This window comes from Muscardinus avellanarius (genome assembly GCF_963383645.1).
Source record: "Muscardinus avellanarius genome assembly, chromosome: 13".
NCBI classification, from domain to species: domain Eukaryota; kingdom Metazoa; phylum Chordata; class Mammalia; order Rodentia; family Gliridae; genus Muscardinus; species Muscardinus avellanarius.
Genome location: NC_137799.1, coordinates 13,041,753 through 13,053,350, shown reverse-complemented (window position 1 = coordinate 13,053,350; position 11,598 = coordinate 13,041,753). Strand labels below are relative to the sequence as shown.

At 39.1% G+C, this 11,598-nt stretch overlaps 1 protein-coding gene across 2 annotated transcripts in view; it reads left to right on the top strand.

Annotated features, from left to right (window-relative positions):
- Positions 1-283: 283 nt before the first annotated feature.
- Positions 284-11,598, top strand: part of RABGAP1 (RAB GTPase activating protein 1) — a gene marked incomplete at both ends in the record, with an annotated part of 141,081 nt that continues 129,766 nt past the window's right edge. For both annotated transcript variants that reach the window (XM_080708708.1, XM_080708707.1), the window contains one exon: positions 284-433. In XM_080708708.1, the coding sequence (XP_080564834.1) occupies positions 284-433 (150 nt within the window). The remainder of the gene's footprint in view (positions 434-11,598) is intronic.

Below are 11,598 nucleotides of genomic sequence, written 5' to 3'. Positions count from 1 at the left end.
GGTTATGTTGAAGGGAATATGTCTTATTTATTTGAAGTATGAAATATATTGACCCTAAATGGTATAAAATTCCCTTATCAGAATAAAAAACTTAATTGTAAATAGTAAACATCCTGGGAAAATATATTAGAAATATTTCTTAAGTTTTTCTGTATGTGTTTTATAAGAATTAGAGCATAATTGAATCTCTGGCAGACATTCTATATGAGTATCTTTATGGCTTTTGTTTTTCAGGCATTTAAAAATATTTAATCATTCATGAATTGAACCTCATTCTTGAGTTATGGATGACAAGGCTTCTGTTGGAAAAATCAGTGTCTCCTCAGATTCAGTATCTACTCTTAACAGTGAAGATTTTGTCTTGGTTTCCAGGCAAGGAGATGAGACTCCATCTACAAATAATGGAAGTGATGATGAGAAAACAGGACTCAAGGTAAAACTTCAGAACTCTGTTTATTTTGCTTAGCCTTTCTAGTCCTACTGCAAAACTTGTCCTTAAATTAAAAGGGATATGGGGAAAAGTAAGAACATGGAATCAATATGCTTCTTTCTTACAATATTGAAGAATGTTATATATACTTAGAAATTTATATTTGCTTAAGAATTTCCATTCTGATTAGCTTCTCTTAAATTTTTATAATGTGCTTTTATTGCTGTGTTTATAATCTCATATCATAATATAAATCATGTTGGCAGTGACATATATGTACATAGCACTTGGTACTTCCCCCCCACCCGCCGCCTTCTCATTTCTCCCCTTCCCAATACAGAGTTCTGAGATTGACATTGGTATATTCACATACGTACACACAATGGATGGTAGTGCTTCCACGGATGGACCTCAGTCTTCCCTCCCCTTTCCGTAGACCTCCTCCCTGACTCCACTAGGGCTCCCTTCCTCCATTATCTGGAGTCCGTCTGGTATCCCAGTTTCCCTAGCCTGTGCGTATCAGAGAAATCATGACCTCTCCCTCTTTCTTTCTTTCTTTCTTTCTTTCTTTCTTTCTTTCTTTCTTTCTTTCTTTCTTTCTTTTTTATTTTGTGGTACTAGGGGTGGAACCCAGGGGCTTTTTTACCTCCAGGCTACACTCCCAGACCTACTTTATACTTTATTTGTAAACAAGGTCTCACTAAGTTGCTTAGAGCCTCACTAAGTAGCTGAGGCTGCTTCGAACCTTTGTGGTTCTCCTGTCTCGGCCTCCCAAGCACGGGGATTACAAGTGTGCGCCACCACACCCAGCACCCTTCACTTTCTGTGACTGGCTAATCTCACAAACATAATATTCTCTAAGTCCTTTTATTTTCTTGCAAATGGCATCATTTTCTTCTTTATTGCTGTGAGTAGAATTTCATTTTGTATGTTCCATACTTTTGTGATACACTCATCTGTTAATAGACACCTAGGTTGGTTCCATAATTTGGCTGTTGTGAATTGTGCTGCTATGAAGATGGATATGCATATATTACTGTAGTGCTCTCATGTCAGTCCCTTTGGAAAGATACCCAGGAGTAGTATAGACAGATCCAGTGGTGGGTCCATTCCCAGCTTTCTAAGGAATTGCCACACTGATCTCCACGGTGTCTAAAATAGTTTACAGTATCACCAGCAGTGTAGAAGAGTTCCTGTTTACCCACATCTTCGCCAACATTTATTATTTGACTTCTTGATAATTGCCATTCTAATTAGTGTTAGATGGAATTTCAGAGTAGTTTTGATTTGCATCTCCCTGATGACTAATGATGTGGAACATTTTTTCATTTATATATTGGCCATTTGTAACTCTTCTTTTGTGAAGTGTTTGTTCAATTCAGTTACTCATTCTTGATTGGGTTATTTGTTTTTTTTAGTGTAATATCTTTTAAGTTCTGTGTATATTCTAGCTATCAGTCCTCTATCAGAGGGATATCTGGCAAAGATCTTCTCCCATTCAGGATTTCTCTTTAGACTCTTGATTTTCCTTTGATGCGCAAAAACGGTCTAGTTGGATTCCATCCCACTTATTAATTGTGTTAATTTCCTGAAGTTTTTCTCCTAAATTTTTTACTACCTCTATCAAAACTAGTGATTATAGTCCAGGCATGGTGGCACGCGCTTGTAATCCCAGCATTTGGGAAGCTGAGACAGGAGGATCTGAATTTGCAGCCAGCCTCAGCTACTTAGTGAAGCCCTTTGCAACTCAGTGAGACCCTATTCCAAAATAAAGAATAAAAAATAGGGCTGGGGGTATAGCTCTGAGGTAGAATGCACCTGGGTTCCGTCACAAGTACTTTAAAAAACTTTTTTTGAAAAACTAGTGATTATAGTATCAATATTTATAATTTTAGTATTTTTACTTTTCCACTGAATTAAAGGTGCTTGTTTCTTTTGGGCTTAGTATATGTAGTATAGGGCACTGGCAGATCTGCAGTGCTATTTATAAAAATAAAGGATTATTGAAACTGTTCGTTTGTTTGTTTGTCATTCTGGTTATTGAACCCAGGGCCTAACCCAAGCTAGGCACGTGCTCTGTCACTGAGCCATGTCCCCAGCCCATGAAGCAGAACCTTAGAAACCTGGCCTTTGACTCCCTCCTGCTTTCCCTCCCTCCCTCCCTTCTTTCCTTCCTTCTTTTTTTTCTTTCTTCCTTCTTCTTTTTATTTTCCTTCCTTTCTTTCTCCCTTCCTCCCAAGGGGTTCTCTCCTGTTGAGCTACATCCTTACCTTTTTAATTTTGAAACAGTCTTTCTAAGTTGCTGAGTCTGACCTCAAACTTGTGATCCTCCTGTTTTAGCCTCCTGAGTACTGGGATTATAAATGTGCACTATCACACCCAGCTCCCTTTATCTCTTTTGCAGCCAAATAGATAATTGCTAATTATTTTCCCATACTTTGTTATTATTCTCCTCTTTGTGGATAAAACAAAACAGATTATCTGTTGTACTTGTCATTTAAAATATAAGCAATTTTTTAAAACTCCAATTCCTGTTTACATCTATTAATTCAGTAACTGTTTATTGATTAACAGCTCTGTGCCAGTACTGCTGTAGGTCTTGAGGATATAGTGGTGAGCAACACAGGCAAAGCCCCTGCTGTCTTAGTTTGTATTCTAATGAGATAAAAAGACTCTAAGTAGATAAGAAATGTAATATGTCAAGTACGTTTAGGAAGGAGGTGCCGTTCTTCACAGCACATAAATTGAATAAGGAGTAAATGGATTGATGATTTTTTCTTGACCTTTAACTTGTTTTTCAAAATATTAAAACATTTCTAGTCTCACTCATAACATTGGGGAATAATTTTAAAACCACTATAAATTAATACTGAGTGGCACTACTATTTTAGGGAAAGCCTTGAGCTGATGTGCTAGGTGACAGCCAAATCAAGTGAAGGAGAAAGAGCTTTCCCAAGGAGACAGTGAATACAGAGGCCCTTGGGGCTGGGGTCATGGCTGCATGGTGAATACAAAGGCCCTGAGGAGGACCTGGTTGGAACAGAGTAAAGTAAAAAACATCAAGGCTGAGGTCCCAGGGATGGGAAGGGTTTTTATCTGTGCACCCTGTGGGCTTAGTAGGAAATTTGGACTGTTTATTTATTTATTTATTTATTTATTTATTTATATTTTTGTTACTAGAGATTGAACCCAGGAGCATTCTACATCCATGCTACACCCTCAGTCCTATTTTATATTTTATTTTTTTGTTTTTGTTTTGAAACGATCTCCCTAGGTTGATGAAAGTCTTACTACTTGCTGAAGCTGTACTTGAACCTGCGATCCTCCTTTCTCAGCTTCCCAAGTACTTGGATTACAAGCATGCGTCACCATGCCCGCATAATTACATTTTTAAAAGCTCACTGGCTGGAATAGACTTTTGGCTTGACAGCTGTCAAATTCTTCAGTGAAACCGGTGACAATTATTTTTTAAAAACTGAAGACTTATCTGGGTGTGATGGCCCATGCTTATAATCCCAATTTTTGGAGGATCATAGGTTTGCGGCCAGCCTCAGCTACTTAGTGAGGCCTTCTGCAAGACTCTGTTTCTTATTTTTAATATTTCAGTATTGGGGATTGAACGCAGGGACATTCTACTTTGACACTATACCCCAACCCTGTTTTTTATTCTTTTTGTGGGGGGTGAGGTGCCAGGGGTTGAACCCAGGAGCATTTTACCTCTGAGCTATACCCCCAACCCTGTTTGTTAGTCTTTAGTTTGAAACAGAATCTCACTAGGTTGTGGAGGGCCTCACTAAATAGCTGAGGCTGGCTGAAAGCCCATGATCCTCCTGTATCAGCCTCCCAAGTACTGGGATCACAAGTCTGTGCCACTATGCTGGCTTTATTCTTTATTTTTGAAACAGGGTCTCACTAAGTTGCGGAGGGTCTCACTAAGTAGGGTGAGACCTAGGTCTCACTAATAGGGTCCCAGCTGGGACCCCGTTTCAAAATAAAAATAAAAAATAGAGGGCTGGAGGTATATCTTGGAAGTAGAATGACCATGGATTTAATCCCCAGTTCTGCAAAAACAAAGCAAAACAAAGACTCAAAGTCTCTAGTAATATCCTAAAAGAAGTATAGCAAATGAAGAAACATTCATGAAGCTTTACTAAAATTTTCTAAGAGCATTAAGAATCTGTAGTTTGAACCAAGACCCACTTCTTCCTCTGCTATTCTGCAGGAGTGATTAACTGTACTCTAGACTGATACAGTCAAGACAAGGCCTCCTCCCCTCACTCCCAGTCCAGGGGCATCTCGTGGGAGAAGCAGTACTCAGCAGTTCTCATCCTGCCTCCAGCTGCCTGTTGCTGGCCAAGCGTTATTGAGAGATGGAAGCTCCCATTTTGTGACCAATCACTGCTCCTGGGACAGAGTGGAGATGTCGTTCACTGAGAAGTGCGCCATTGTCTTTCCTCCTAGCTCCAGAGCCAAGGTCCAAAGGTTTCAAGATCTCTAGAGATTTCAATAGTGTACTTACACATACACTGACCCACAGACTAAACCAATCGGTAGAGTGATGGGGGCTTTAGCAACAAGATATGGTCAGAGAAACTGAGAGCCCTGCCAGAACCCCTCTCCTCAGAGAGTGACTGTGGCAGTCCCAAATCTGAGGCCTCTCCTGAGCTATATCAAAAGTTCAGCACTCAGAAAATGTGTTTGAGTCAGGCGTGGTAGTACATGCCTGTAATCCCACTACTGAGACAGGAGAATGCAGGTTCAAGGATAGCCTCAGTGAGTAGTGAGACTCTTATTAACCTAGTGACATCTCAAAGTAAAAATAAAAGCTGGGCGTTCTGGCGCACACTTGTAATCCCAGCGTTCGGGAGGCTGAGACAGGAGGATCGCAGTTTGCAGACAGCCTCAGCTACTTAGTGGGACCCTCTGCAACTTAGACCCTGCTTCAAAATAAAGAATTAAAAAAAAAAAAAAAGGGCAGTGGATATAGCTCGGAGGTCAAATGCCCCTGAGTTCCATCCCCAGACCTGCAAAAAAAATAAAATAAAAAATAGAGCTAGTGGTGTAACTTGGAGGTAGAATGTGTCTAGGTTCAGTCCCCAGTTAAAAAAATGTGTAGGCAGGGCACACACACACACACACACACACACACACACACACACTTTAACACTCTAGATAGGGGAATCCAATCTGCTATAGTAAGCCACCCAGTCATTAAAAAAAAACAAGCATAAAAAGTAGCAAGTCCTAAAGTGGCAGCTATGAAATTCAGATTCAGTACATTGTTATTCCTTTGGATATTCAGAGTAATCAAAGAAAAAACTGTCAACCAACCTATTTCAAGCATACCTTGGAGGTACTGTGAGTTTGGTTCTAGATCATTGTAAAAATAATAAATAGTGCAATAAAGTGAGTCATATGAATTTTTCCCACTATAAAGTTATGTTTACACTGTTACACTGTAGCCTATTAAATGTACAGTAGCATTTTGTCTAAGAAAACTACATGTATACCTTAATTTAAAAATAGCTTATTGCTAAAATGCTAACAATTATCTTAGCCTTCATCACGTTGCAGTTTTGGCTATCTCTTTGCTGGTTAAGAGTCTGTCTTTCCTTAATGTTAATGGCAGCTGGCTGATCAGGGTGGTGATTACTGAAAGTCAGGGTGGCTATGGTGATTTCTTAAAAAGAAATGAAGTTTGCTACGTAGACTCCTCACAGAAGATTTTTCTGTAGCATGCAGTACTGTTACAGAGCCTTTCACCCTCCTTGGAGCTTCTTTCATGATTGGGATGAATTGCTACGAGAGGTGGCCTGTAATTCTAGGACTTGAAAGGCTAAGAGGATCACAGGTTTGAGGACATCCCATGTAAGTTAGTGAGACCCTACTTAAAAATTAAGAAAAAAAAAAAAAGCCAGAAGTGTGGCCTTGTGGCTCAAAGAAAAGGAGCCTCTGGGGGTTCAATCCCCAGTAAAACACGTGTGTGTGTGTGTGTGTGTGTTTATTACTAGGGATTAAACCCAGGGGCATTCTACCTTTGAGCTATAGCCTCAGTTCATTTTTATTTTTAAGTTTGAAACAGGGCCTCACTAAATTATTGCACACTGGCCTCAAACCTTTAGTCATCCTGTCAGTCTCACAAGTACTTGGGATTATATGTATGAGCCACCATGCCCAGCTGCAACTATAGTTTTATATTTTTTTTTTTTGAGTGTGTGTGTGTGTTTGTGTGTATGGTACTGAGGATTGAGCTCAGGGCATTCTACCCCTGAGCTACACTCCCCGCCCCAGCCTTTTTGTTTGGAAACAGTCTTGCTAGGTTGCTGAAAGCCTCACTACAATGCTGAGGCTGTATTTTGACCTGTGATCCTCTTGTCTGAACCTCCCAAGTACCGGGATTACAGGTGTGCAGGAATATGCCAGGTTTAAAGTTTCATCTTAAAAATAGAGATTACTCCTTGATCCATGGATTGCAGAATGAATGTGTTGTGTTAGCAGGCATGAAAATAACATTAATCCTATTTTATATCTGTATAGAGCTTTTGAGTAACAAGAGATAACTTTTTTCTTAAACCTCATGAACCAGCCTCTGTTAGTTTCAAATTCCCTTCTATAGTTTTCTCTCCTCTCTTAAGCCTTCACAATATTGAAGAGAGGGTTTTCTCTAGACCATATTTTGGTTTAAGAGAATGTTGTGGATGGTTTAATCATCTGTCTAGACCATTAAAACTCTTATCAGCCATAAGGCTGGTTGCTTTTTTGATTGATGGGTTTACTAGAGTAGTACTTTTAATTTCCTTCAAGGACTTTTCTTTTACATTCATAACTTGGCTAATCGGTCCAAGTGTGTGTGTGTGTGTGTGTGTGTGTGTGTGTGTGTGTGTGTGTGTGTGTGTGTGTTGAACTGAGGGACATTCTACCTCTGATTTACATCTCAGGCCTATTTTATCTTTCCGTTTGAAACACTGTCTCTCTAGGTTAGCACCTGCTGGCATTGAACCTGTTATCTCCTGTCTCAGCTTCTCAAGTGCTAGGACTCCAGGCTTATGCCACCTCACTTGGCTCTGTCTCTGCTTTTGACATGCCTTCCTCATTACTCTTAATCATTTTTATCTTTTTATTTGTTTATGTTTTATGGTAGTAGGTATTGAACCCAAGAGTACTCTACCACTGAGCTATACCCTCAGCCCTTTTTACTTTTTATTTTGAGACAGGGTCTTGGTAAGTTGACCAGGCTGACCTTGAATTTATAATCCTCCTGCCTCAACCTCCCCCATCTCTGGTATTATAGGCATGTGCCACTGTGACCAGCCGTTTCTAGCTTTTGATTTAAAGTAGGAAACTTGCCAGGCATAGTGGTGCACTCCTGTAATCTCATTACTTGGGAGGCTGAGACAGAAGAATTGCAATTCAGTGACAGCTTTGACAAGTAGTGAGACTCGTTAATCTAGTCAGATCCTGTTTCAAAATAAAAATGGGCTGGGCACGTAGCTTGGAGGTAGAATGCCCTTAGGTTCAATCCCCAGTACAATCATGAATGAATGAATGAATGAATGAATGAATGAAATGTGAGATTTGCCTGGCTTTATTTTCCTTTAACTCTTAGTGACCCCTGTAGGTTTACTAATTGGCCTAACTGGATTGTTTTATCGCAGGGAAGAGGACAAGAGTTGTAGATCCCAGTAGGTAGAATGATTAGAGCACATATACCATTTCTCAGTTAACTTCACCTTTTTTTTTTTTTGCAGTAGTGGGGATGGAACCTAGGGGCATTCTACCTCCTAGCTATACCCCAACCCTATTTTTTTATTCTTTATTTTGAAACCGGGTCTCACTGAATTGCAAAGGGCCTCACTAAGTAGCTAAGGCTGTCCGCGACCCGAGATCCTCCTATCTCAGCCTCCCGAATGCTGGAATTACAAGTGTGTGCCACCATACCAGGCCAAGTTCGCTATCTTATATGGGTGTGGCTGATGGCACCCCATAACATATACAATAGTAACATCAAAAATCACTGATCACATATCACTATAAAACATAGAATGACAATGAAATTTTTGAAATAGGACAATAGTGAGTCCATATTCTTGGAAAAAATTGATGCCTGTAATTTGTTCTACTCAGAGATGCCATGAAACTTCAACTTATACAAAACATAGTATCTGCAAAATGTAGTAAAGCACAATAATGTGAGATATCTGTGTATTCAAATTTGAAAGTTAAATAAAACATACCGAGATAAAAACTTAGAAAATCTGTTGTTAGCACATCTACCTTACAGAATAGCAAAACCCTAATAAAGAAAAGCATACAATCCACAACTGATAAATGTATACAGAGGACCATTCACAATGAGCAACTCAGCCAGCATCAGCAGGATTGAATTCCACCACGATTAGGCATTAGAATGTTACATGTATCCTGAGAGAGAGAGAGATTGAGTGTGTGTGTGTGTGTGTGTGTGTGTGTGTGTGTGTGTGTGTGTGTGTAGTAATAGCCCAGGGACATTCCACGGCTGACCTCTCTTCCCAGCCCTCCTTTTTTGTTTTTTGAAGCAGTCTGAGTGGCTGAGCGCCCCACTAAGTTGTTCAAGCTGGCCTTGAATCTGCAATCATCCTGTTCCAGCCACTCAGCTGCTGGGACTACAGGCATGCACCACCATGCCTGGCTTAACTAAGTGTAACCTTTAAGTTAAATATGATTAAATAACTAAAAGAGTTAAAGAAAAGTCAAAAAACATTAGAAAAACAAACCTAACAAACATTTTTAAAGATTAAGCAAACTAAAAATAGAATTTCTACAAATGAAATTTAGAGTAAAATTGTATTTTCTCCATGTGATTTACCATAAACTTCTTTGAAGTAGGAGGAATATTCTTTAGGGTACATTGATAAAGTAGTATTTTTTAGGAAAAGGGATCTGTTAAAGAAGTTAAGGTATTTGATCTATAGTTTTCTTGAAAAATCCAGTTGACATTTAGTTGAAAGTGGCCAAGCATTATTAAAATAGATAGAAAAATAATTTATCTTAGTAATACCTAAAGTAATCTTAGTTTTTGCTATGATCTGTTGCAGAATCTGGTAGTTTCATAATACAGATCTTTTATACAGCAAGTAAATTTATTGAACCATGAACTCAGTTTAAGAAGTGTGGTGATAGAGACACCAGAAAATACATTGTCACATTACCGTCATCCAGTGCCAGAGTACAGGTATGAGCAGAACTGTCTAAGAGTAATGAATTGTCAGATGTGGTGGCGCAGACTTGTATCCCAGTACTTGGGAGGGTGAGACAGGATCAGGGTTCAGGGACAGCCTCAGCTACTTAGTGAGCCCCTCTGCAACTTAGACCTTGTTTCAAAATTAAGGGAAAAAAATGGGGCTGGGGGTGTAGCTCGGAGATAGGATGCCCCTGGGTTCCATCCACTACCCCCCCACACACACACACACACAAGAATTTTCTGTGCGAAGAAGTAAATCTGTGGTTTGTGGTACTAACAAGTGGCTTGATAGGGCCTATATTCAGGACCAATGCGTGTAATGTAATTGATTATGTTCGCTTTTTTCTCCCACGATACTAACCTTTGTCATTTGTTTTCTTTAATTATAAAAATAAGGCAGGCATGGTGGCACATGCTTGTAATACCAGTGCTTGGGAAACAGTAGCTAAGACAGGAGCATCAGAGGTTCGTGACCAGCCTCAGCAACTTAGTCAGGTCCTCTGCTACTAAGTGAGACCCTGTTTCGAAAATAAAAGAAGAAAATAGAGCTGGGGGTGTAGCTCGGATGTAGAATGCCCCTGGGTTCCATCTTCAGTACCATGCATACACACAAAAAATTATAATATTATGTGCATGACATAGGAAATGAGACAATAAGAAAAATAAATAAAACCCACCCATTACCCCAGTGTTTATCAAAACAACCATAAATATTTGTATCTTTCTACCATTGGCATTTTAGGACAAAGGAACAAGCTTCTTTTCCTCCTATTCCTCTTTATTTTCAAATAATGTTAGTACTTCCCGTAGAAACTTAGGATTTTTCTTTAGTTCTTCATACAGTAAGATAAACAGGCATACAGTCAGAACAGCTGCAGTTTATAAAATAAAGCACGGTGTGATTAATGGGATTGATCTTCAGATATTAATTTAATCTTCAGATATTGAAATCAGACTTTGGTTCATTTGTGCCTTGCTTTCTGACAAGATTAAGCTTTATATACTTAATTTCTAATGGCTCAGCTTTTCTACTGAAACGTATCGTGAAATCTTCAGGTCATCAGGAGTTTGTTTTTAATTTTCTGATCATCTAGGAATTTTTCAGTCACAAACTTGTATTGTCTAAGCTTGCTTTCTTAAAGATCTGAGTCTTCAAGGTCTTTGGGACCCAGAACGGGGTCCCAAAATGTCTAAAATAGCTTTGTGCAGCTGGCACATGGTGAGGCTTGGTTGTGCTGTGGCAGTGAAGGGAAGCAGGGGCTGGAGTTAGAGGCTGGGCACAGGAAATGACTCTGATGTTGCCTTTGGAACATTTGGCCTTGTTTCTATAAATGCAGTTCACTCTCAAGGAAATAGACTTGTAGCCAATTCTGTCACGTAAGTTATTACTTTTTTATATATTTAGAAGGGCATATGTTATTCCAATAATGTTTCCTTTGTGCATGAATAGTAGGCGTGTTCTTAGGGTCCTCTAGAGCTTGAAAAATAGAACTACTTGTTCTGTCCCTTTTATTAACTATTTATTTTAAAGTTGCTGTTTCCTTTTTCAACTTCAAATCTAGTAAGTGAACCAAGAGTTTTATTTTAAAAATGCTAAGAATTGGGTGGGGAAATACTGATACTTGGATGCTTACTAACTGGCAGAAACTATGATGTGAGATTTTAACAAGACAGTTCCTATAAAAGCCACTAATGGGGTATCTGGAATACTTGTACTAGGTACCCAGTGTTTACTATTATCTCATCAAACCCCTGTAACATTTCTATAAGATGGATATTAACAGACTCATTTATTTTTTATTTATTTAAAAATTTTTAGAAAGTAGTAAGAATTTTTATTGTCAAAATAAGATATCATAGCCAGGAGTGGTAGCAACTTAGTAAGGCCCTCCACAGCCTAAATTGTCAAGTCTGATAGCGCACACCTGTAATCCCAGTACTTTTGGAA